The sequence below is a fragment of the Musa acuminata genome, chromosome BXJ1-6 (assembly GCF_036884655.1).
Source record: "Musa acuminata AAA Group cultivar baxijiao chromosome BXJ1-6, Cavendish_Baxijiao_AAA, whole genome shotgun sequence".
In the NCBI taxonomy this organism is placed as follows: Eukaryota; Viridiplantae; Streptophyta; class Magnoliopsida; order Zingiberales; family Musaceae; genus Musa; species Musa acuminata.
In genome coordinates, this window is record NC_088332.1 from 36,751,090 (window position 1) to 36,778,971 (window position 27,882).

A 27,882-nucleotide genomic window follows, 5' to 3' on the forward strand; every position below is an offset into this window, starting at 1 on the left:
TCATTAAACAACTACAACAATAATAAGATCAATTTTTACAGATTATTAAATAATAAAATAGTCATTTTGCAACTATACCAGTGATGAGAACAATATGTATATAATACTTGTTTCATAATGCTAACCCAATAGTTAATTTAAGTTAATTAATAAATAATCAAACACTTCAACAAAGATAAACATAAATAAATCATATATTTTTTTTAATTTTCAGGTTAGTACCCTGTTTAGTTTTAATTGGAGAGAGAATATACTTAGATTATTGAAGCAATAATGCTATAAATCAAAAATAGTGTTGAAATTGAAATAAAGAGTAAAAAATAAATAAAAGGTTCGAAGACACAAAAGCACTGTCCCAAACATATTTCTTAGACCCATGCAGCCATCATCGAGGAGTCACCCAACTCCAATTCATCTAGTCCTAGTTCGAGTACCTGTACGTGGACTTTTGCTTGAGTCTTCTTTGCAAGGTTACGAAGAAACGAGTAAAAGATGAAGAAGTCCCTCTACCCTCGATGAATAATAAAGTTGAATTTGGATTTTTCCCTCAATAAATTCCAACATTAGGTATACATGATCATAATCCGATGAATTCAATCTTTCAATACTTGTCTAAAGCATCTCTCTGCATGGAAGAGATTGAATTGTATCCTTTTTTATGTGATTGAATTGTAGACTATGTTATTGCTTCCACAGACAGTTTCCGTATTCTTAGCTAAAGCTCATCATTTCATCCTCCACTAACTTCATATTCTATGTCATAGATTGTGAGTTTGATTGGTGACGAAGAATCATTCAGGTTTTTAGGTCATAGAAGAATGTAGATAAGGAATACAAATGGCTGACTGATGATACATCATACTACAATATTGGATTTATGATACTCTCAGAAATAGTTAATGATAGACCACAAGATTAAGCAGCAAGAGAGACCATTGTATTTTCTCTTTCTTGCTGACATAATTTTTACATCATATCATAATTTACTTTTTTTATTTTTAAATTTTATATATAATATAAATAATATTTAATTACCTGTCAATAGCCAAGGATTGGAAACTTCATCCTACAAAATTATGTTAATAATGCCAACTAGCTTAATAGCCGAAACTTCTATTCAGAATTTATACTTTGTAAAAAAGATAATAATATTTTAGAATAATAATTATTATATATTATATATAATACTAATAATAATTAGTCACTTATCAAAGATAAAAAATTGAAAGTCTCATCCTATGAATTTATTAAGATGTCAACTAGCTTCTAGTAAAGATTAGTACGGTCTTATGATAAAATATTATCTTCATTACTTATTATTTACAAAATAATATTTTTAATAATAATTTTTAAAATATTTTTGAATATATTTTATTTAGTATTTGTAATGTCTTTTTGTTGCTAAGGGAACATCGATATAAGCATTTTGAGAGTCTTCATTTTCACATGAAAAGAATTATTTTATTCTTAAGAATTAGACATTTAGAATAACTAAAATCATGAAAGCTAAGAGTCAACTAATACACACATAATGTAATCAGTCCGATAGATTAGCTAGTATTATCTATGATGACAATCCTTCTCTTGCTTTCGACCATCCTCTTAAAAAAAAAGAAATATTATAATAATCCATGGAGGAATGACATAATAGTAGTAGAGAGATAAGAGAATAGAAAACTTGCAATATTCATCCTAATCATTTGATGTCGGCATTATATATAAATCATTATGAACACTTCACTTTTAGTTCAGAATCAAACCATGAGTCAACACATGCACTCATGCGAAAGCTTAATGACAAAGTCATCACTTGATACACTTAGGTTTATTTAATGGAGACTTGCACAATACCTCCAAAGATTATTATCCCTTAACTTCTTGATGTCATGCTTGTATGTATATATATACACACAAAGCTCACTTGACCTAATGATAAGATTGTGCTTTCATTACTATTATTATATCAAGGGATGATATAGCATAATCTTTGTTTATGGACCTCGCATGCATGCAATTGACTGTTAATAGAGCTTTTAGCCGCCTGACCAATAAGCTCTCTGGTTATTATTAGACAAAGGAGAAGACCTCAAGGAGTTGATAAGTACATGTCGTCATGGTAGGGTAGGTAGGTGTCCTAACTTGACCTAAAAGAAATGGTTAGTGGATGGATTTAAGTGGATCATGGATCTCATTTAACCAATATATTATGTTGGTGGGATTAGAATCAAACTTGCTTTCTTAGACCTTATCCTTTGATACCCAAGATGTTCTTGGTGAATAGAATGTTACCTGAATTCCTCCTGATCATGTAAAAGATATGCTTCATGAGAGCAAATGACACATTCTTTGAGTAGAATAGATGTCATGCCCTTCAATTCTTTTCCAACACAGGGTATGGTTAATGAATTGGTTCAACTCCTAACATATATTGCATTGACTTCACCATGAATGGCCACCTTGCCTTGTTTCAAGTGTTCAACTAAGTTGAAGATCCTTGAAGGTAGGCGAATTGGATATGACCTACCCTAAACAATCATACTTTTTTCTACTACATAGTCTAGATTCAAGATTTTATGATTGAGAATATCTTTAGGTATGACTTGAGCACAAGTGATTAACATGATGTCACATCGACAAAGAAGAATAAGACATGACATTTTATAGGTCATGATCTGAAGCCTCTCAAGTCAAACACTAATTATTTGTTTAGATGATAAAATCAATTACCGTGATTTCTGTACCGAAACGATTTCCCTAATACATCATTTTTGTTTATTAAAATATTTCAAGTTCAAAAAATCATTAATTATCTTTTTTTTTATTCAACAGAAATGCTACTTTCCACCTAACAGTTCATGATTGGTAGACAAGAACTAGTGTTGACTCTTCTCCTTGGATGTTCCTTTCAAGCCAACCATACAGCATATCATGTAGATTAAACTACAGGAATGTGCACGACTTGTGTTTTCTTTGTTCTAATCATGAGCATAGTCAAATGTCTTTCGCTGGGACCATCTTATCATCAATGCAAATTGTTCTATTTTATTTTTGGTTTGGTAATACCTGATCTATAAACCAAAAGAACATATGAGTACAACTAGATTTCCTTTTTCTTCAGTGGTTTCTTTTTTATCCATCCTCTTTGTTCTTTTCTCAAAACCTTTCATCAGAAATCATGTTTGATGTTGCAACAAGAAGGATGGTGATGAATGAACATTGTGTAATGAGACAAATTGCATGTCTGCAAACAAGACATGGTAGGTAAGGAAAAGCTTTCAAATGTTAGAAACTGTGGTCCAAAGATTGATGATAAAACTTTGATTTAGTGGATGGGGCTTCTCATCTGCAGAGTGATCAAATTAGCCTTCTATCATGGAAAACAATGGTAGATTTCAGTTGCTTTCAATGGAAAAGAAGACTTAATTCCAACAAATTATCACTGTTTGGTCAAACCATTATTGCACTTTCCTTCTTCTCTCCCATGTTCTTGTGGCCCATAGATAGCTGTTCTACAAGATTGGTGTTTTGTGTCCTAATAAGAGAAAGATAGAAATAGGTATAATAATGTGTGTGTGTGTGTGTGTGTGTGTGTCTATATATATATATATATATATATATATATATATATATATATATATATATATATATATATATATATATATATTCAAGCTCTTTCATCAACTACACATCTTGTTGTGTCTCCAAGTTCCTCCCAAAATAAATGATAAAATCCAATCGAAATGTACCAAATTTGATTAAAACAGATGGCTTGGTAGCATACAAACTCAAAAATATAGAAAAAAAAGATGAAAAATGTTCTTAGAGTAAAAATTGTTGAGATAAAATAACAAGAACATAGGAAACATAAGCATATTTCGGATTTGATTTTTTATACCCTCCTTGATCTGGTTAATCGAACAAAAATGATTTAGTGTAAACATTGTGTTTTTATTACCTTTTTGTGTGTGTATAACAGCTTCATAAAGTCTTAGAAACCCTTAAATAGATAGAAATCTTAAATATTACAATTTAATTACACTTAATTTGAGTTCAAATTCTGATCATGGATTATAAAAGTAAGTTATGTTACATCAAAAGCAAAAAAAAAATCACTTAATTGTACATGCCTAACATGATTGTTGATTACTCCTCTATATTAAGCAGTTTGACAAATTCATAATTCTCTCTGGTCGGGGTTGGGATAAATCATTTTCCAAATTCCCAAGCATTTAATGGCCCCACATGTCTTGCTTGTCCTTGAGCAGCTTCTTTCAGCTTCCTATGAGTCGGAGCCACTGGACATAACCATGCGGACTTATTTGAGGAAATTGAGAGTAGAATGGGGATCGAGGAGTGTGGTAGGGATGTTGGGTGCAAAGTGGGATGCACGGTAGACCAAAGGGTCCACCATAGATTTGAGGATTTATTGATGGGGATGGGAAATGAATCGGATCCCATGTAGAGTAAGAACACAAACTTGTCTCATTCCAATCGATGTGGTCCTCTCTCTGAGTTTGGAACAAAAGAAGGATCTCTTTCACATAGGATTACACCTAATCTTGTTAACAATGGGCATCATATGTGGGAGCGTTCAAGTGCACAGTGACCCAAAAAAGTTCACATCGAAATAGACTTGTGGGTGATGACTAAATTGTGAGAAGGAGCCACCTTCCTTTGTCTGTTCCCTCAGCATCAAGTAGCCATTGGTTCTTTTGCATCTTTGACATTGTTAGCTTTTGGACGGGTGGAAGGGCATGGTGAAGAAAGTAAAACAAAAATAAAAAGCAGTGGGAATAAATTCTTGTGACGTATCAACCTTTTTTTTATTTACATTGGGGGAGAAAAAGTCAAATTACATGACATATTTAGCACCTTGAAAGGTCAACAACAGTTGGATTAGATGCAGTGTAAAGTGAGTATCTGATAACAACATTTCCTTTCATGATAAAAAAGAAGAACGGGGATGAGTGGCTGGTAAATCCTTTGGAAGATTATGAATCCTTTTGGCATTTTGCGATTATAAGTCATATAAATTAGTCTCCCTTTCTCGTAAAGAAAAAGTGGAAATGATGAGAAAGCTCAAAGCAGTTTAACGGGTGCAAAAAAGCTAGATTTACCTAATGTTTATCTTGGAATTTATCTAGCCACACATCACACAAATTACAGAGCCAATATCGTTACCACTAAATCATGCTGTCATCCGTCTTCTCAACCTCTCTTTGTAATGACTCAGGGAAGAAGGATAAGCATGAGAACAGTACACAGAATTAAAGTAAGATGTTAACTTTAGTTTGAGTACTCATCATCATTTCTTAGCTGCAAACCAGACCAAAAAGCCAGCAGAAAGTAGACGAGAATGTATGGTGTATGGATGGGATCAGCAGAGTCGGCTGAGATGATGCGTGGCATGCTCATGCAGATGCTGGCTCGGCATCCGAAGCTTGATGCCATGTCCAGAAATGCCCACCAAAAGACATCCTCGGTGCTGCATGCACTTTCCATCTGCATCTATCCTTTGCTTCATCAGCAAAAGATCGCAGGCAGGCAGCTCCCAGCTTTCAAATTATTCCCCTCTCCCCTTCCTGCATACATCTGTGCTTCTGGATAAGTGTGATGACCTAATGTTAGAGAGGGACAGGAAAACAAGGTGTGCGTTCATTATGATTTTGAACACCACATGGTCGGCTGTGGTTGCAGAAAGAGCGGTGGAGAACAGAGACAGTCGGTCATCTTTGTGCTCTCCAATCCAAACCCCTCCCATCCCTTGACTCTACACCATGTCTCATACGTCTCCATGATTGCCAAGTACTCCCACTGCCTGCTAAATCATTGGCCGGGCAGCCGCTTCAGACGTCACCCCGATGACCTGTCGCGGCCTCGTCCCGACACGCGTGCTGTCGGCGGCGGCAGCAGTGGCAGTAGCTTCGGCCATCGGCAATGTGGTGATGGATGACGCTTCCACCAGCATTTCTATAGATCTATTCCTTGATTAAGTTGGCAATTATTCTCTAATCATGCCTTTGGATGTAGATTTGTCGGGTGGCGTCGAAGTCAATTGCATTATCTGAGCGTGCTCCCATGACAATGATGTGAGATGTTGGTGTCAAGCTACGCATAAATCCTACGCTAATGGCGACCGCGCAGCACTAATTGCGGCCCACAGGACGCCAAACTGCACTCTGATAGCAGCGAGAACCATATATATTAAGCTACTTGATCACTACTTTATTTGATCCGATGACCCATTGTTGCACGAGTACATCACGCAGACTACTGTTGAACCTGTAGAGATGTTGCAACCATATAATAATTGGTGATGGTTTAGGGATGTGGGAGTGGGTGACAGAGAGGAGCTCATCAGAAGGCACAGTCGTACCGTTCATTCCTAGTTCAGAGAAAAAGTTGTGTGGAAATAAAGGAGAAACAGTCGCAGTTTGCTGTCTTTCTCAAAACTCCACCACACCTCTCATTCATTGCGTTGGATGTCTGGCAGAGCCCACACATCTGCACCTTTCCCATCTATCCCTGTTTGCAGGGGATGGAGACCAGGGTGCATAAATCCCTTTGCTATTTGTTGAAGGAAATTTAATTCTCTGCTATCAACCCTACCTGTCCTTCAATCCTCCCCACCGTCACAAGACAAAGAAGGGGCAGACAAGCGGGAGGGGCCAGAGGTGATGGCATGCAGCTTGCAACTACTCCATGCACAGAGCCAACAGCTCATGTGTGGCTTTCATGGAGGGCTGCCTGGACCCTCAGCACCTGGAGGGGGGGGTTCTAAATCGTGCCATTCATCGAAGGCTTTCACCATTTTGTGCCTTGATTAACTACCAAGCAAAGTTGAGATCAAATACTGCTGGCTATGTGGTCGTCTAAGTAGAGTTGAGATTCACAGTCATGTCAAGAAAGTTATGAAAGGCATGCATGGCAGGTGTGTCGATGATTGAGTTGCGAAAAGGAAGGAGGCTAAGAGTCGTATATGTCACACTCTTGATGTGTGTGGTATTGTGTCATATATCACTACTCTCCAGTAAGTCTTAATACCTGCTATCCTACTCATGTGAACCCACGGAGCCCTCTCTCTCTCTCTCTCTCTCTCTCACCTCATCCCCCCACTCCTAGAAGTTGGTCATTGGTCTCCCTTTTCCCTTTAGTACATGGGAGATAAGTTGTCACAATTGTCATGTTTACTTAATTATAATTCCCACTCAACTCCCACTGCCACTTTATTTCTCTCACTCATTCTTTCCTTCTTTCCTTTACTGACAATCATAGGCACCACCTCGCTCTCTCTCTCTCTCTCTCTCTCTCTCTCTCCCTCTGTCTCTCTCTAGCAATATAAAGAAGAGGCGGTGGAGGAGGTAGATAGCCAAGCGACCATGAACATGAATCCACAAGATATATGTGACAGTGGCCTCTCTCTGGGGCTGGGCATTGGTCCAACGAGCACGGCGTCGGCGGAGCACCGTCGGCGACGAAAGTCCATCTCGCCCTGCAGGAACTTGATTCCTGACAAGCCATCCCTCACCTTAAGCCTCTCCGACGATGTCTTCGGTGGCTTGCCCATGCCGAAGGCTGAAACCAACAGGGCGAGAGAGGCGCCGCTGTCGTCTCCTCACAGCGCGGCCTCGGCCTTCTCTGCTGCGCACGAGATGAACCTTAAGAAGGAGAAGGATGCCGGAGGTGAGGAGGTGGAGGTGGAGGTGGAGAGAGTTTCTTCACGTGGTAGCGACGAGGAGGACAACAGCAGTGCCAGGAAGAAACTTAGGCTTACCAAGGAGCAGTCTGCCCTGCTCGAGGACAGGTTCAAGGAGCATAGCACTCTTACTCCCGTAATTACCTCACTAAACCTTATTATATATGCATGTCTTGTTCCTTTTAGTAACTCAGTTTTCCTCATCGCTTTCCTTTTGTGATCAGAAACAAAAACAAGCCTTGGCCAAGCAATTGAATCTCCGGCCCCGGCAAGTGGAAGTATGGTTCCAGAACAGGAGAGCAAGGTCTGTTACTAACGGCCACAACTCCATGCAGATCTACTCACGAAGAAGGGAACTCATCGTGTCGATGGATGTTGTGATTGCAGGACGAAGCTGAAGCAGACCGAAGTAGACTGCGAGTTGCTGAAGAAGTGCTACGAGACGCTGACCAACGAGAACCAGAGGCTACAGAAGGAGCTGCAGGAGCTGAAGGCGCTCAAGTTCGCCCCCCCGCTGTACATGCAATTCCCAGCGGCCACCCTCACGATGTGCCCGTCATGCGAGAGGATCGGCGGCGGCGGAAGCAGCATCACCGACAACAGCTCCAAAGCCGGCGGCGCTGGACCGGTTGTGGTGCCACCAAAGCCCGGTCACTTCTTCAATCCCTTCACCCATTCAGCAGCATGTTAGCTTAGACCGCCACACGCCCACCCTCCTTTGTTGCAAGGGAGCTTGGAAGGAGATATCTTTCAGCTGACTTTGGTTTCACAATATCTCACAGTCTAGGGAGAAAAGATAGGAGAATTCCCATTACTTGTTGATGTTCAAAGATCTCTACATAGTTAGTGCATCTCCTTGTGGTGATTTAAGTGCTTGATTACTGAGCTGTACAGAAGAAATATATTTGGAACTCCATTGACCTGTTCTTTTTCTCTGTGTAATTTGAGATGAAGACAATATTAGAGCAGCTCTCTCTCTCTCTCGCTTTGTGATTTCTCTTTGGCTTTCTTCTGGAACAGTTCTTTGGGCATGGAGGAGACACTGGGAAGGACTTTTGGTGGAGTGGTTTGTGTGGGAAGGGGACAAGAGAAGCATGATATTTGTGTTGAGGCAGATGCACTCTACATCTTGGGTTTGAGTGGGACAAGGTATAGGGGAGGTGATGGGGATGGCTCACGTGGTGGTGTCTCTTGGTTTGTAAGGGAGGGTCTAAAGAGGGAGGGAGGTGTGTGTGTGTGTGTGGGTGGGGGGTTGGGTGGGAGGGGTCAAGGAATGATGAATGGATAGATGCACATTCTCGAGATTGGCTTCTTCCTCCCATGATTGGTGGATATGGAGGACCATCAGTGGGTCACACACCCATGTGAGCGTGGACCCACACCTTCTCCAGTGGGGCCCCACACAAAAAATTGAGGTTCACACAAACCTTGTTTCCTTTTTCTTTCCCCTATCACCAATTGTACCTTTGGGTCCATACAAGCCGTAGCTTGTTCCAATAATACTAGACTTGTTCCCACATATCTCTAATTTTTGCAAATTATTCTTGTTGTTGTTGATCTGTCAACTAAACTGAAGTATTCATATATTATTTGTTTAATTATATATATTTGGGAATTCAAGCCTTCATTTCACTCAAGAAAATCATGAATAATATATTTAAAAAGTGATCCGAGTAAAATGTATTTCTGATTATATATTTAGAGTTTATTTTTGGGATGAAATTTCTTCTTTTTTTTATATTTTTTGTGAACTAAGTTATTGAAGATATTTATTTTGCATTGTCGAAGAAAATGTTTCATAATCATTATCAGTCATTATAATGATGTCAAGCCATACCCAAACTTGTTATTTTCTAACATTTATTGATCACAGAAACAAGGATTAGACCAATAAAGTAGTTAATTTCGATTATTTCTCATGATAATGTCTACACCATCCATTAAAATCATGGTAGAAATTAGTATTTGATTGAATGAGTGTCGGCTTTTATATATTTTAATGGATCCATCACATATCTCATGCATGATGCATGCGAGTTGCCGGTGCTCAAGACCATGTTGATTGAATGAATGGTAAGATATATGTGTGTGTGTGTGTGCGCGCAAGGAAAGCATGCCTATACACATATATATTGACAAAGTGTTGCATGAGTTTTCCCTATTATGAACTCTTTAAGAGTTGTGTTCCTGTATGGACTTTTGCATGACAAATCATACATGATATTTCATGTATCGACCAACTTGATTGGACTATTTACGTTGGTTTCGATGTCATCATTATGTTAGAGTGGAGGATGAGCTTTTGTTTGTGCGTGAATTGTGTCCTCTAAATTGGCCCCAAGTCAATTCCCTTATAACATGAAGTATAGACTCTGCATCAAAAGATAATGGTAGATTAGATCTTCACTTTGGTCTACTCTACAAGAATATGCACCACCAAAACGCAATGCTTTCTGAATGTGAATTATTAAAAGGAAAATAAGAAATTAGAAAGGTAGAATATGTGCCGAAAACAAAATGTCCAAACTTCATGATCAAGTATTCTTAGAATCTAAAGATTAATTAGCCATGAGGAGGAATGACACATCCCATCCTCCTTTTCAGTTGTGATTGAGATAAGAAGATTACATTGAAGTTGAAGTTGTGATAAGAGGTTCTAGATGAAGCTATCTCATAATTGACTCTAATTTGTGAATCGCATCGATAATGACGATAGCAATCGATGACTTTTTCAATTATTAGGAGAATTTTATAAGCATCACGGTATCCGTTTTGATGAAAGAATTAAGATCAAAAGGGGTGAGAAAAGAATAACGAGCACCGCCCATTCTATTATCAAGATTGGATTCTTGAAAAAATTACTTATCCTTCTAGTAATTTATTATATTCGATCGATCGCATCGAATGATTGGGAGAATAATTCCATACGATGAGAATAAAATGTGAGAGAGAGAGAGAGAGAGAGAGAGAGAGAGAGAGAGAGGAAAAAAAATGCATAGAGCTGACCATATAAGACTTGGCATGAGACAGGAATAGTTGGGATAAGTATCATGATTTTGGTTCTTTAGGTCTATTTGCTTTTGTCATCCAATTATTCTCCAACAACATGACATATGCAGGCATATAACTTTCTCCCAAAAATATTCTTCCTTCATTGTTTTTGTTTTCTTTTCAGTAGCAAACCTCGCAAAACTATTCATGACACCCACACAACACCCAACAACCATCGAACATTGCATCATTATGATAAAGGTATTAATCTATCCTTCAAATGAAGCATCTTCCACATTACATTTTTGGAGATCATTTCTTCTATCAAGTGGAGAAAGCTACATATATTCTCCAGAAGTAGACAGGACCACCCTGGGCTCTCTCTCTCTCTCTCCCTCCCTCTCTCTCATCATCTCTTTCATGTTGTGGGGATGTTTCAGGGGCCAGGAAGAACACTGGTGTTTCTGCTAAGAAGTTGATGTGCTATTCTCTCTCTCTCTTTGTCACATGACTGAGTGACTGACTGACTGACCGCCGCTACTTAGCCATTTGATTCAGTGGAAGGGAGGGTTTGACAAGTCCCAGATGTTGAACCGCGCATGGCTTTGTTGGGTACAGTGAGACGAGTGCATGCTGACAAGGAGATTACTTGGATCGTACTCTGGAGTAGAAAGGGACTTGATGTCAGGTACAGTGGAACAAAGACAACATGATGATGATCATCATCACCTCTTTGTGCATACTAATCACAAGGCAGAATAATGTTTTGGACTACATGATCTCCTTGTGGTCCAATGTCTCGCAAATCCTCAAAGATATTATGATCAGCCATCTGATGAATCATGTATTATATTTTTTTTTTTAAAGAGGAAAAAGTTAAAAAAAACTATTTATTTTAAAAATATTGATATTAAGATTTCATAGAATATATGAATGATATGAGAGAAAATGATGCCTAAGAGTAGGATAAATACAAGAGAGTTTAAGAAGTTTTTAAGAAAATTTTATCGAGATCGATAACACAGGTGGATCATTTCTTGTCATGCTTTGAATATTTTAACAAATAATACAACTGTAAATTCATGTTTAAATTTGAACTTAAGCTAGAGTGTTCTTAATCATACATTTTTCTTTTTTTCGCATTAGATGATCTTGATAAATCTCATTTAGGTTAAACAAATAATTATATGATACTTGAGATTTCTTTATGACCTTGGCTGTATCATAGTCTTCTTTAATAATCTTCCATAAGTATTACGATCGATACTCCACATTTAATAAGTATCTCTTGTAATAATTATTTTCTCTAAAAATAAAAAAAATGTGAAGTCGAAGTTTTTTTTTTCGAAAAGAAAACTGCAAAGACTCCATGATGATGCCTTTGTGCTGCTGGTCCAATTCAATAAATTAATTTTTTAAAAAAATTTAAAGAGGATACATGTGTTATTGCTCATCATCATCAATAAACAATATTATGAAATCCTTCTTCACTACCAATACATATCAAGGCTTCTACTGTCAAAATAGAAGCTTATGAGTGCAACCAACTCAAAGTCGAGAAGGCTCACAAGTGTTTCACATTTTATAAAGCTAGGAAGGAAAGCACTTGAAACAGGTATACTGTCAAAGACAGACCACAGGTATACTGTCAAAATGACTTCTGTTGCAGGCATTTCGTATTGTGAATATATATATATATATATATATATATATATATATATATATATATATATATATATATATATATATATATATATTAGAATTTTAAGGGTCACATATGTATAATTAAATACATTAAGTCATTATTTTGATTAGTCAAAATTAAAATAATCTAATTAAAATAAAATTATTTGATTAAGGGACATAATTATTATGAAAATTAATTGTGTGGATACCATAAGACATAATTACAGATTCATAAATTATGATTATAATCATAATTATAAATTTATCAGACTATAAATAAGGTTATGATCCCCAATTACATGAATTTGTAATAATATTATTATTAATTACATTTACATATTGTAATAACATATTTAAACCAACATAATATTGTAATAATATTATTATTAATTAAATTTGTATATTGTAACAACATAATTAAATCAGCATAATATCTAATTAATTAAATTCATATACATTTAATTAATTAGATAAAAAACCAAAGGGAATTTGAAAAATTTATGTCTTGTAGTACAAAAATGAATTTGCATGATAATGAAAAGGAAAAAACACGAAGGGGAAATGACATCTCATTGTTAAAGTTCTAACAACTGATATTAGAGCCATTCTTGCTAAACATCGGCTTATTTTTCATGTATTTTAATAATATTTTCATTAGTATTTTGGAGTGATTTGGTTTTATTATCACGGGGGAAGAGGATGTCTTTTCCTTTTCATCACTATGCAAATTCAATTTTTGCACTACAAGACATGAATTTTCCAAATTCCCTTTGGTTTTTTATCTAATTAATTAAATTTATATGAATTTAATTAATTAGATATTATGTTGGTTTAATTATGTTGTTGCAATATGTAAATTTAATTAATAATAATATTGTTGTAATATTATGTTGGTATTATGTTGTTACAATGTACAAATTTAATTAACAATAATATTGTTGTAATATTTTGTTGGTTTAAACATAATATTAGTTTTATAAAGTTGTTTCTTGACATAAATTGAATGCTATACCTGCATTAAATATTTTAGTTAACAAATTAAGGTCATGCCAATTTGACTAATATGATTCAAATTCAAATAGTGATTATTTAATATTAGATTGGGTAATTTAATATATGAAGTCGCCAAAGTGACCTCTCATATATAACATTTCTCATGTAAATATTAAACTTAGTATGTATTTACATCCATGCAATAATTACCCGGCCCAAAGGAAGGTTAATGACTGGTAGAATTTTATACATACTTGCAATAGTAAACATGTGACAATTATAAAGTTATACATATAAATGATAAATCAATCCTGGGTTTATCATTTGACATACCATATTATCAATGTTTGATCATTATAACAAGACTACCATTAGCAATTAATATTGAAGTCCAAAGATAAGATATTAATGATAGAAGATAAGATTTTCTCAACTATATAATAAAATCTCTCTACTCTGTTAAGAGAAATCCTCTCTCCTAATATTATAAATAGGAGAGGGACATGTTAATGTGTTATTTTAATAAAGCTTTTTCACTTCTTCTTCAATAACTTCTTCAATAAAACTTCTACAATAATTATTCTTATTTTCTATTATTTTCCTCATGGTATCAGAGCAGTGAGAAAAGTGAAGTTTCGCTCTTGCCTTTGGCCAGCGATCAACGTCATTGAGAAAAGCGAAGCTTCACTCTTGTCTTCGGCCAACGACTAACGTCGCTGCAGTCACATTCCTAAGAGGCTTCATGGCCAATAGTCGGTGGACTTAAGGATAACAAAGGGCGGATTTAAGGAGAACGAAGGGAACGCCTGTGCCCTCACAGCAACAGCAATCGCAAAAGTAGCAGTGATCTGCTCTTGCTCTACTCACGAAGTCTCTCGCTTTAAGAGGGAACATGTTAATGTATTGAAGCATTTTTATTTCTTGCTTTTTCTCTTCTTCAATAAAGCTTCTTCAATAATTGTTCTTAATTATTATTATTTTCCTCATGATATCAGAGCCACTTGCCTAAAGAAAGCTCTCTTCACGCTATCGACTCATCTGTTGACTTATCTGTTGCTTCTCCAACTCCGACGGTAAAAGAAAAAGCTTTCTACTATTACTTTTCTATCGTCAAGCCATCGGTGCGATAAATCTTTTCTCCTCGACAAACGGCAACTATTTTCTCTACTATCACTCTGCACCAACGTTCGTTCCCTTCCACTATGGGGTCTCTAGTGCTATGCTCACCAGCACTGCCCCTGCCCCACCTTTCCTCCTTTGCTGTAGCCTTCTTCTCTATTGTAGCATCGTTGCAGCTTCCTACTCAGCTATACCTCTATTGCAGCTTTCTCCTCTGCTGCACCTCTGTTGTGGCTTCCTCCTCTACTATAGTATCGTTCTTTCTCCTCTACTGCAGTCATCGTCGTCGCAGCCGCAACAACAACAACAGCAACAACAGCAATAACGATCTGCTCTTGCCCTACTCACGAAGCCTTTGGCTCGTAAATTATTATTTGTGTCGATCTAAGATTGATATCCTTGATAGGAACACCATCGGGGTAAATTATTTAATTTCTCTACTCTGTTGAGAGAAATCCTCTATTCTGTTGAGGAAAATCGTCTCTTATAAATAGGAGAGGGACATGTTAATGTATTCAAGCTAAGTTATTTTAATAAAGCTTTTTCACTTCTTCTTCAATAAAGCTTCTACAATAATTGTTCTTATTTTCTATTATTTTTCTCAATTAATATTGCACTTAGTATCTTGAGATGAGTTATATCATTATTTGAATTTAAAGTTTATGGCAATAGATACGAGCATAATTTTTGGTTGTCTATTGTTCTCTTATTTAGGTTCTCTTGTAACAATATCTACTAACCTCAGTTCTATATCAGTTCTAAATGAAACCAACTTTAAGGGTAAGAAAAGAAAATACAAATCTAGAAAAAAAGAGGCTCATAAGGGTCCATTATATAAAATACAAAATAAGGATGATACTTGTTTCTTCTGCAAGAAATATGGGCATTTAAAGGACTATGTCAAATATCACGCTTGGCATGCTAAAAAGGGAATATTCCTTACTTTGGTTTGTTCTGAAGTCAACTTAATTTTAGTACCTAGAAACACTTGGTGGTTAGACTCCGGTGCAACAACTAACATCAGTGTATCAATGCAAGGTTACCTAAGCTACCGAAGGCCCAATAATGCTGAGAGAAGCATTTATGTGAGGTACAGAAAATCAGTAGATGTGGAAGCTATAGGCATATTTAGATTGTTATTATGTACTGGATATTATTTGGATTTGAAAGACACTTTTGTTGTATCGTTATTTAGACGGAACTTAATTTCTGTTTCTTATATGGACAAATCTAGTTATTCTTGTTTATTTAGAAATAATCAGTTTACTTTATCTTTAAATTTAAAAATGATTGGAACTGGTTCACTTATGGCTTATGACAATCTATATTTACTTGATACTATAGCATCATATTATGAATCCCTGAATGCGGAATTGCGAGGTACTAAATGTAAAATTAAAAATTCTGGTATATTATGGCATAAATGTTTGGGTCACATCTCTAGAAATAGAGTTGAAAGACTTATGTCACAAGGGATTCTTGATCCCATTGACTTATCAAGTTTAGATGTTTGTGTTGAATACATTAATGGTAAACAAACCGAACCTAAGAGATCAGGTGTATATAGAGTAACATATGTCTTAGAATTGATACATACAGATATTTGTGGGTCATTTCCTACACTTTAATGGAATGATCAATAATATTTCATATCATTCATAGATGATTACTCTAGATATGAATACTTGTATATAATACATGAAAAATCTCAGTCTTTGGATATGTTCAAAACATTTAAAGCTAAAGTTGAAAATCAACTGAACAAAAGGATAAAAAGAGTCAGATATGACAGTGGAGGGGAATATTATGGTAGAAATGACAGCTCAGGTGAACAACGTCCAGGACCATTTGCTTTATATATAGAGGAGTGTGGAATTGTCCCTCAGTATACAATGTCAAGGTCACCTAGCATGAATGGTGTAGTTGAAAGATGAAACCGCACACTTAAGGACATGGTAAGAAGTATGATTCCTCAATCTACTTTGCCAAAGTCACTATGGGGAGAAGCAATAAAGATTACAACTTATATTCTTAATAGAATACCAACTAAAGCAATTACAAAAATACCTTATGAGCTTTGGACTAGGAGAAAACATAGTCTAACACACTTTCGTATATGGGGTTGTCCAGTTGAGGCAAGGCTTTACAAGCCTAATGAAAAGAAATTGGAACCCCGAACAGTGAGTAGTTACTTTATTGATTATTCTGAGCGATCTAAAAGGTATAAATTTTATGATCCTAAATCAAGATATATTTTTGAGATGGGTATTGCTACATTCTTTGAGGATATTGAGTTTGGGGAAAGAAATAAGGTTAAAAACTTTACCTTTAAGGAAGAATTGGTTCGGTTTGATCTAATTCATATAGTTACCACTAATACGACAAATTCAGAACCTTAAAAAGATATAGTCATTTCAACTCCCATACAGTATGAGGAAATTGTTCATTAGAAACAAACTCAACATCCTCAAGAATCCATGCCGCAAGAGCCAACACCTTTGCGACGATCCACTAGGGAAAGGAGGAGTGCCATTTCAGATGATTATATAGTATTTCTCCAAGAATATGAAGAAAGTAGTGGTATAATGGAAGATCCAATCAACTTTCGTCAAGTTATGGAGGATTCCAATTCGGATAAGTGGATTGAAACAATGAATCAAGAGTATAAGTCCATGCAAGACAATAAAATTTGGGAACTTGTCCCATTACCAAGTGTAAAACACATTGGTTGTAAATAGATTTTTAAAAATAAAAGGGATTCTAATGGTAATGTGGAGAGGTATAAGGCACGTCATGTGGCAAAGGGTTATACTCAAAAAGAAGAAATTGACTTTAAAGAGACATTCTCTCCCATTTCAACGAAGGACTCTTTTAGGACAATTATGGCTCTAGCTGCATATTTTGATTTGGAGCTTCATCAGATGGATATTAAAACAGAATTTCTCAATGGAAACATTGATAAAGTAATTTATATGGTACAATCAGAATACTTTATATCAGGAGACCTAAAGAAAATAGTTTGTAAATTGATAAAATTCATTTATGGGCTAAAACAGACATCCCGTCAATGGTATCATAAATTTCATCAGGTAATTATCTCATTTAGTTTTGAGGTGAACGTTGTTGATGATTACGTGTATCATAAATTCAGTGAAAGTAAATTCATTTTCTTGATATTATATGTGAATGATATTCTGCTTGCCATAAATGATATAGGCATATTGTACGAAACCAAGAGATTTCTATCTAGAAATTTTGAGATGAAAGATCTTGGTGACGCATTTTTGTATTAGGAATCCAGATATACCGAGTTAGATCTCGTGGTATTTAAAGATTATCACAAAGAAGCTATATCGATAAGGTACTCAAAATGTTTGGCATGCAGGATTGTAAATCAAGAGACACGCCTATCATAAAGGGAGACAAGTTCAGTCTTAATTAGTACCCTAAAGAAAATCTTGAAACTCAAGAAATATAGAAGATTCCCTATGCATCAGTTGTATGGAGCCTAATGTATACATAGGTTTGTACGCGTCCGAATATAGAATGCATTATTGGAGTATTAGGCAAATACTTAAGTAATCCTAGAATGGATCATTGGAAGACAGCTAAAAGAGTCATAAGATATTTAAAGAGGACAAAAGATCATATGCTCACATATAGGAGATCAGACCATTCGGAGATCATTGAGTATTTTGACTCCGATTTTGTTGGATGTCAAGATAGTAGGAAATCTACTTCGGGCTACATTTATATATTGGCTGGTGCGGCGATTTCTTGGCATAGTACCAAGCAATCACTTATTACTTCTTCTACCATGGCAGTGGAATTTGTAGCATGTTTTGAGACGTCAAATCATAGAATTTGATTGAGGAATTTTATCACAGGGCTGCAGATAGTATAAGAGATTGAAAGACCACTAAAGATATACTGTGATAATAAATAAGTTTATACTCCAACAATAATAGGAGCTCGACTAAGTCAAAGCACATTGGCATCAAGTTCCTAGTTGTGAAAAAAGGGTACAAAGTAAACAAATTTTTATAGAACACTTAGGAACAAACTTTATGTTGGTAGATCCTCTCACAAAAGGTGTACCACCCAAAGTCTTTCATAAGTATACTGCTCATATGAGTATATTAGAATTTAAGGAAACTTCTATATTAGATTCTATATTTGTACAAATATTTTCTAATAAGAAATAAAGCTTTAGTATATTATACTTTGTACATTATGGCTATTAAAGTTATTAATGATGTCATAAAGATAAAGTTCGACCATTTAACATATACATATCACATTTATGTAATTTTTATGCTACATATTTCATAATTGATCTATGTCATTTGGTTATGCTAATATTAGTGATCACTGATGGATTTAGCTATGATTGATATAGTGAAGACTGCTTTGGTCCTATACTAATGTGACTAATGGACAAAATTATTTTATATGTCATATTTAATAATGACAATAGTTTTAAGCTCATTAAGTATAACACATTTATAAGGATACATATGTGACCCAGTGGGAGATTGTTAGAATTTTAAGGATCATACATGTATAATTAAATGTGTTAAGTCATTATTTTGATTAGTCAAACTTAAAGTGATCTAATTAAAGTAAAATTATTTGGCTAAAGGACATAATTATTATGAAAATTAATTATGTAGATATCTTCAGTCATTTTTCTTACTTGACGACGAGATAAGTTAGTAATATGAAATTGTTGTAGCATAATTGTAAATTCATCAATTATGATTATAATCATAATTGTAGATTCATCAGTTATGACTATAAATAAGGTTATGATCCTCGGTTACAATATCTAACGAAGTTTCTCTTTACCCAAAATCTAAAGTTCTTAAGGATACTCTATAATTGGAAGATCAAATCACTAATTAATTCAGAAAATATTCTAATGGATTCATCAGCTTCCGTATTAATATGTTTTGGATTTAATAAGTTTTATGCAATTGTTTTTTATTCTAAAACTCGGTTTTGATCCTATAAAATAATTGTTTGATACAATATATATATATATATATATATATATATATATATATATATATATATATATATATATATATATATATATATATTGTTGTATGTTTTCATTGGCAAAAGTAATACTTTATTTTGGCTTCCACTGCGCTGTGTATTTTTTTTTTTGGAATAATTTTAACCCCCTTTTTTTTATAAGAGGATATATATATATATATATATATATATATATATATATATATATATATATATATATATCGCTATTAGTTGAAAGTGATTCAACAATCCTCAAAAGTATTGTAGACTGGGAATCTTTTCCCCTTGAATTATCTTCTGTTTTGCACAATAATATATTTCTTTTTGGGGAAAAAAAATTCTGATACAGCAACAGATGACTCTAATAAAAATCTTACACATTTTATGTTCCACAGAATCCACAATCCATCAAAATGCTTGCTTCAAGCCATCTGACGATCACAGGAGAGAGATGCTGTGTAATCTTAATCGTCCATAGCAGAGTGAATAATACGTGAGATGGTGTAGAGCAGCAATGTTACTCCAGTAACAGAAAATTCGGCTCAAGGGGCCCATGCATTCTTACATCTAAGTCGTAAGAGTTTAGTTTTCCGTAAAAATTAAATAAATATGCACAATCAAGAAGCACCATCAGTGAAAAATTATGTTCCAGACAGAACTATTAACAAAACCACTAGCAGATTACAGAACTATTCCTTTCGGTGTTGTCACCACATCGACCTTTCAGAATTAGCAGGGGGAGCCAACTTGGCTGACATGGATGAACTCAGAGTTCCTTCTCTGGCTGATCGAAGTTCCTGCAAAAGTTCATGTAAGTTGCAAGTCAGACATGCAACCCCACCCATGAGGACTCAAGATCAGTAGTTCACAACCGAAAAATTATCTTGAATTCTTAGGAACATGAAAAAGACAGTCATTTGATAAACGGTCTCAGCTACTGTAAGTTAAATAGTTTGGCATATTTGAAAACAAAAATGCGAGAAATCTTTATTTGGTTTGTAGGTCATCAAATTACAATCTTTAGGATCCATAGTTATGAAATGAAACATCATAATATGCTAAAGTCAGCAATCTTAAATGAAAGGTATGTCTGTTCCTTCTCAAGGTCAAAATTGCTGAAACTGATGAGACTAAAGCAGTAAAATGTTTCAGTCAAAACTTCTAATGCCTGTACTGCCACCTCAGTTCATTTAGAATTTTGAAAAGAATCTAAATTATATGATGAAACTTCAGTGTGCCAGGAGTGTTTATGCGGACAGTTGTCAAGTCTACTATTTTTTTTAATTGAAGTAGTAGGTAGCACAAGGTTTCTGCATGAATGTAGTCGACCAAAGTACTTTATGATTACAACATAGTTTTGATTGTATATATAATTCAATAAGTAGTGCAAATTTCTTACCACCTATTATACCTTGGAAGCAAGAACTACGTTCATCTTTATATATAAAATAATCTCAAAGAGTCCTCGAGTATAGGCACATGATAAATTGTTGGTGAATACTCAAACAAGTAGTAAACAGTTAAGCCTTTGTAAAACTAGATGAGGCTTAGGATATTGCTTTGATATTTGATCTACAAAGTAACAGTATATATGCAGTTGAACTAGAAGTTTATCTCTCTGGCTTAGATGATCAACAAAAGACTTTGAGATGTAAAACTTACCATGCGAAAGGGGAACTCATCTCCTTCCAGCATGTGCACAATTTGACCCATCTTAGGCCGTTTTTGAGCATCCATATCTATACAACGAAGGCAGACTAGCAATACCCTCTTCAACGCTCTCGGTGAAGGCTTAACCTCAATTAATGGATCTACCACTTCCTCTTCACGCTTGCTTTGTACAGTTCGTTTAAACCATTCAACCATGTTTACCTGCGAAAAGTTCAACCACTTTTAAGAGGGTACACACATGAGGCAATTTCAAATTTTCCACCTAAACTCACCTCTCCAACTGGCCTGCTGTAATCTACCGGACTTCTTCCAGATATTATTTCCATTAACAGAACACCAAAGCTATACACATCATTGCTCTCATTAAGCAAACCAGTGCATGCATATTCAGGAGCCACATACCTGTGCAAACATTGAAGGACAAAAAAACAGTGAAAGGCTGTAAATCATAAGGACAAGATATTCTTCCAAAGAAATGCATATGCTCAAAATATTCATATATTGATGAGCTTTAACCGAGACATGCAGTTAGTTTTATGTAGAAGCAGCATCTTGATGCCTAGAAATGACAGAGAAGCATGCCAATTTGAAGAGTGAAATGGATAAAGCATACCCAAATGTTCCCATTACACGAGTTGTTACAAAGCTTGAACCAGATCCCAAGACCTTAGCCAATCCAAAGTCTGACACTTTAGGATTCCATTGCTTGTCTAGAAGAATGTTGCTGGACTTGATGTCTCGGTGCACAACTTTAGGTTCCAAACCTTCATGCAAGTATGCTATACTGCAAACAAATAACCATTTTAAGAGGAAAACAAAAAGTCTTCAATTTCTGAAAGAGGATTCACTAAAAACAACAAAACATCATGAACTTGAAAAGCATCATAATTTCTTTAATGTTGCATCACAGAAATGAATACTTCAGATCTAAACCTTCTTCAAAGAGCATGAGAATTGCAATCACTTTTTAATTCAATATTAATTAACATAAATATATCTACTGGGCCAACATTTGCAAGCAGAATGAACCATAAAAATAAAAGTGCACCAAGAACCAGCAATCGTACAGCAACTGCTATAAAATTGTTGCTTCTATCCTGATTTTCTTTGAGAATTAATATGGAAACGGGAGTACTAACCCTTTTGCTGTTCCAATAGCAATTTTCATTCTTATATCCCATGTCAACGGACTAACAGGACCAACATCACCATGTAACCACTGCTCCAGGGTTCCATTGTCAATATATTCGTATACAAGCATCCTGAATGAAAATAGGAAATGCAATACAGCTAAAAGGACCAGAAAGGATGATGGGTTGTGTTAATCCAAATGAATGATGGTAATAATAAAGTGCACTGGAGAGATTTGTTAACCTTTTAACACCTTCAGCGCAGTATCCAATAAGTCCTACAAGGTTCTTATGCCTTACTTTTCCAATGGCTTCAACCTCCACCTTGAACTCCTTCTCCGCTTGACCCCTGCAGCATTCCAATATCATGAATCAACAAGAGTAATACATGGAGACACTTTTTTTTCTCTTTGGCTTGCAATTTTCTAGCAAAAAAAAATCAGTTGATCATAGGTTCACTCAGATTAGGAATGATATTTTAAATAGTGTAATCTATTTGTCAAAACATGATGCATAACCAAAAGAAGTTCAAAAAAAGACAGCTGAATTAACTGCCTTTTACTTTTGTCTCTTCTTTATGTGAGTACACTTCTTTTAAGAAGCTGATTTTTCAGGTGTCTAAAGCATTGCCCTCTTTTATTGCTCCTCTCGATTAAGGCTCGACAGACCCCTCTTAGAAAATAGTAGTAGCAAAAAAGTTTCATAAATTACCGTAAAACAAGAAGAAAAAGAAAGTAGGGAAGCAAAACAAGAAAACCCAGAAGCTGGGTCTGAAATACCACCAAAAGTACTAGACTAGCATAAACAATTATATCTAAATGTTGTTGCCAAATTTTGGTAGATTTCAAACAGAAAAATGAAAAAAAAAATCATCTATTGAGTTGGTCATAAAAGTAAAACACATAATCTATTGTCTAAGACATTGTAATAAAAGTTATGATCGCCAAAAAAAAGCAAAGCGCAAGTTTGCTTAGACAAGGTTTATCAACAATCAAACGAAGTAACATCATCAGCTGACTTCAACTAAGGAACTACAATTCTGAACCAGCTTTGAGCCCTACAAAATTTATCATCACTGAGTAAATCTTTCTCAGTGCCCTCCATATAACTACTACCAGTGAAGCCAGAATCAAAAGTAGATCAGCCCCCAAATACATAATGGAACAATAAATAATAAGAAATAGTTCATTATAAGCAGCTGTACCATTCATCATGAAAACAAATCTATTTCAGATTTATTTGATGCAAATATTACTTTTCATACCTAATTGCCTGATGATAGAGAAAGCACAACAAACTCAAGATAATTGTACTTCCAAAAGCAATACATTTACAGATCCAGAACACTGATGCTCCAAAGGGCAAACAAGACAAATGAGGCTCTAATCGACAGCTAAACCAGATCAAGGCCGCTAATTTCAACTTTTGACATCAGTCATGTTGTGTCGATTCTGTATCCGAATCATATCAACATTCCTACTCGCAATCTTATACGCAGAAGATCGAGAGGGTAGAGCAAGAAAAGAGACTCACTTATTGTCGAGGAGATTCTTGACGGCGGCCACCGAGAAATCCGGAAAGACGCCGCGGTAGACGATCCCATAACCCCCCTCCCCGATCACGTTCCCGGGGCTGAACCCGGCCGTCGCCGCCTCCAGCTCTGCTAGCGTGTACCACCGCCCCCACCCAATGTTTTCCTTTTTCTCCGGCTTCTCCTTTTCCGTCGACGACGACGATGACGAACACGACGCCTCCGACGGCTTCTCGGCCTTCGCCACCGCCGCATTTTTCATCTCCTTGATCCCCTTGTCGTGCTCACTAGGTGCGGCAGCGGGAATCTCGGCGATCTCCTTGGTGGAGGTGGGGATCAGCGCCGGGGACCGGCGCTTCCTCCGGGCGCGGGAGCGACGGAGGAGGAAGAGGAGCAGCGCAACGAGGAGGGCGGCGGCGGAGATGAATAGGAGCGCGTAGACGGGGAGGCCGAGCACCGGCGTTCTCCCGGCGAGGAATCCGCCAGAGGGGATGGTTGCGGCTCCCATCTCCGGCGGATGGCAACGTTATCACCTTCTCTTCTCCTCCTCCTTTGTTACCTCCTCTTCTTCTTCTGCTCGTACTTCGTCTCGTTGTTGTTGTGGAGCGTGAGAAGTATCCGTTAGAGAGAGGAGAGGAAGAGAGGTGGTTGTTATATTTGGAGCGTAGCGTAGAGGAGAGGAGGGCGTGAGAGTATTTAAGGAAGGGTGGCAGTAATACTAATGAAGCAATGTCTGTTGCAGGGAAAGCGACGGGAGTGATGTTATATGGGGTTGGGTCGGGTTGGGTTTGTTGCTGTCTTGCCGACGAAGCGTGGCGAGCGAGCTACACCTTTTATTTTCACGATCACCTCCAATTACCCCATCGACTATCCAACACTCGTTCAAGTGAGCCCCAGACACATCCGATCACAAGGCAGGTGGTGCAGCGGGTGAGTCAAAAATCATTATTCATCTTCTTGTTGTCATGATCATTCAAAGGAAGAGGGTCGCGTGCTTCGTAGAATTACGAGAATGTCTGACCTCGAAGACCGAAAGCCTGTTCGGCCAAAAAGTTCACAAAGGGACCCGCGGGATTACCTGCTCTGTGACTGGGAGCACCGGCGACCCCACAGGTTCCGTCTACCACCCCGTTTTATACGATAAGGCAGGTACGACTCGAGTAAGAACTAATGGAGTAGAAAAGTTTAACTCGTTTATTAAAGAGGGCGGAGGTTGCAGTTGAGACAGATCTGTTTACTTTACCCAAAACGAATTTACAGAAATATCCTTCAAGGTGTGTGACTGTCGGTCGTTCTGTTCGCATACGGTGATGCTAGGTGAGAATAAGACGATCGCTTTGACTTCTGTCCATAACTGAGACAATGTAATAATCATATAGGAGTAGATATAAAATTCATTAACAGGTTCTCTCGAATTTTGAATTCCGATGATACAGTTATTAGCAATCTTTCCAATCATATAAATAATAATATAGGCACTAAATTCATTGCTATTTTGTTGCTTTCTTACATAATAATATAATACAATGGCCCACCTGGAACTAAATAGAGCCAATTTATTGATGCCATGACTTTAGAAGCAGCAAACAGCGACGAGTTACCATATCCGATGTTTACGCGAAGTACCACTGTAGGGGTACTTATGTAATTTAACAGTATCCACCGCAGCGGGATGCGCTTTTACTTTCGTGCTTCGGAGAACCCATCAGCAGCGGTGTGAAAAGTCGCGTCGGCCGATCGCATCACGTGATCTGAGCGCGAGGCCTCAAATATTCCGATAACCCGTTATTTATCAATCCGAACCCGATTACATCGCGTCGGTGCGGCACCACCACAGCCGAGAGGCGCCACGACGCATTGTGTTGTGTGTATGCATGGTCGACACTGTTATCTCCGACGTCGCGAGTTGAGTCACGATGCGTGGCGTTCTCGTGAATTTTACGACACAATACTGATGTTAATACGTGTATATTAATTTGGGGAGATGAATTAAAGATCTTGTGCGTGGTTTTCTTCGTAAGCAATATGTATAGTATCCATGAAAAAGAAAAGACATGACAGAAGATCTATGTACTCTTAAATGGTGCTATGAAGGCCAGCGCTTCCGTATGTGAGCATTCAAAGAGGAGAAAGCTGTTGCAATAATGTTCTCGATACTTTAGGACGCTATTTCCATGTGTCCGTGTGTGAGGGAGGATATTAACATGTATATGTGTGTATGACTTATACCGATGCATAGAGTGCAGCGCCTATATGGCTTAGATTGGGCTTGTTTTGAAATGGATATAATAAATTAGGACAAGTGAAAAAAAATATTCTCGTTTTATACTTTTAGTGGCTACATATATCCTTCTAAGTACATGATTTTTATTATTTTATATTTATTCTTCAAAATTGAAATTTAGCTTATAAATTTGACTGCCAACATAATTCATTAAAAAAACTAGAGTTAATTATTTATAGGTTAATTCTTGAATTTTTTTTGAATTTTTATCGAGAAGTGCTCCTTATTTTCGAAAGAGCTTACTATTTAGAATTTCGTTCTTATTATTCACAATCTTTTACTATTTATAATCTCTTAAAAATTAATAAAATAATATTTTATTATTCATAATCTCTTTAATTTTATTTTTATCCTTTTTTTTCCTTCACCGTAGCTTTCACCTGTGTACTTTATTGGATAATTTGCAAAGGCTTCAAACATGATATTTTTTGAATTGATACGATTGACTATGAAGATAATGTCTCCTAAAATATTACAAAATGTATCTAATTCGAAAAATATTAAATTATTATATAAAATATTAAAAATTATTTCCTACCTCTGTTTCGATTTATAGTTTATCTTATTTCATCATTTTTTAAAAAATTATTTTATGTTACCTTTGACGATTAAGAGATGAAAGAGAAGAATAAGAAAAAAATGAACAAAAAAATAAATTGTAGGTAAGGAGTGAAAATATTTTATTAAAATTAAGTTATAAATGGAGAATATATATATGTCTATATATAAATGGATAACTTAGGAATATTCAAAGTTTTTAAGAGGTTGTAACTAACACAGAGAACACACTTTTCTTTTCATTGTTTTATGAATCTTCCATAGGGTGAATCGATATAAATTATAGTCTTTTTAGTAATACTAAAACAATACTATAATATAGTGCTATAGTGTTTTTATAAATTTTATAAAAAATATTATGTTTATAATATTTTTACACTGTATTATAATATTTTTAATAATTATAGAAAAATATAATACAGTGAATTTTAGCAATATTAGGAAAATACTTTAACATAGTATAAAAATGTTTTTTTACTACGTTACAATATTTTTATGATATTACTGAAAATAATATAACATAATGCAAAAACATTCTAACTCGATTAATTCATCCTATTAATTCACAGGCAAAATAGAAAAGAGGGAAAAAAATAACGGGAGGTATTGTAGGTATTAGAATAAAAGGCACTGTTTAAAAATTTTAGAAATAAAGAGTGTTTTTCCAAAAAAAAAAGTCTAAAAATGGGAATTCGCCCAATTATTTTTTGGGTCATTTAGAGCTTAGTGATAGCAGATATATTTTCTCAACGATTCATTTAAGTTAAATTAAATATCTATAAAAATCAAATTAAAATAGATTGTCCAATTAGAAAAGCCCGGTTGCAAAGCATGTCCATCCACAAAGCATCATCCTTTAATAGGACCATGGACAAGTAATTAGTGTCACGTGAACGACCTGCCCTCGAAGATATTATCCATAACGGACCAACAATTGATGGACCCAACCTTATCCACCTGTTCCCCTCGCCACTCCCACCCGACTTAATCTGCCTCTCATCTATCCCCACGTGTCCCTGCCCCCACACAGATATTCTGCGGGAATTAGGCCGTGGGCATGCGGCGTCGCCTCTCATCGTTGCGCTCTAAGATTCGTTCATCGACACTTGGCGTTTCCTGACGAGCTCCTCGCGAAACTATTGCCGCGACGGGGTGCTGTAACTAACGCATTCCTGAAGGACAT

The 27,882-nt window shown here is 36.0% G+C and overlaps 2 protein-coding genes across 2 annotated transcripts; one reads left to right on the forward strand and one right to left on the reverse strand.

Moving 5' to 3' along the window:
- The first annotated feature begins 7,266 nt into the window (after window positions 1-7,266).
- Window positions 7,267-8,627, forward strand: LOC135676788 (homeobox-leucine zipper protein HOX19-like). Its single transcript, XM_065188341.1, has 3 exons — window positions 7,267-7,832; window positions 7,921-8,000; window positions 8,084-8,627. The coding sequence occupies exons 1-3, from the start codon at window positions 7,380-7,382 to the stop codon at window positions 8,385-8,387; spliced, it is 837 nt and encodes a 278-aa protein (XP_065044413.1). The 5' UTR covers window positions 7,267-7,379; the 3' UTR covers window positions 8,388-8,627.
- An 11,357-nt stretch (window positions 8,628-19,984) lies between these two features.
- Window positions 19,985-24,521, reverse strand: LOC135676790 (probable receptor-like serine/threonine-protein kinase At4g34500). Its single transcript, XM_065188343.1, has 7 exons — window positions 23,860-24,521; window positions 22,571-22,675; window positions 22,336-22,458; window positions 21,810-21,980; window positions 21,469-21,598; window positions 21,188-21,397; window positions 19,985-20,322 (listed from the first exon to the last, which is right to left on the reverse strand). The coding sequence occupies exons 1-7, from the start codon at window positions 24,363-24,365 to the stop codon at window positions 20,233-20,235; spliced, it is 1,335 nt and encodes a 444-aa protein (XP_065044415.1). The 5' UTR covers window positions 24,366-24,521; the 3' UTR covers window positions 19,985-20,232.
- Window positions 24,522-27,882: the final 3,361 nt, after the last annotated feature.

What these genes read in the sequence shown, in the direction of transcription:
- LOC135676788 (XM_065188341.1), top strand. Translation starts at nt 7,380, where the DNA reads ATGAACATGAATCCACAAGATATATGTGACAGTGGCCTCTCTCTGGGG. An exon ending in AGCATAGCACTCTTACTCCC is followed by an intron (nt 7,833 to 7,920) that starts GTAATTACCTCA and finishes TTTTGTGATCAG; the next exon opens with AAACAAAAACAAGCCTTGGC. An exon ending in TTCCAGAACAGGAGAGCAAG is followed by an intron (nt 8,001 to 8,083) that starts GTCTGTTACTAA and finishes TTGTGATTGCAG; the next exon opens with GACGAAGCTGAAGCAGACCG.
- LOC135676790 (XM_065188343.1), bottom strand. Translation starts at nt 24,365, where the DNA reads ATGGGAGCCGCAACCATCCCCTCTGGCGGATTCCTCGCCGGGAGAACG. An exon ending in CGTGTAATGGGAACATTTGG is followed by an intron (nt 21,599 to 21,809) that starts GTATGCTTTATC and finishes ATGTTTGCACAG; the next exon opens with GTATGTGGCTCCTGAATATG. An exon ending in ACAGCAGGCCAGTTGGAGAG is followed by an intron (nt 21,398 to 21,468) that starts GTGAGTTTAGGT and finishes AACTTTTCGCAG; the next exon opens with GTAAACATGGTTGAATGGTT.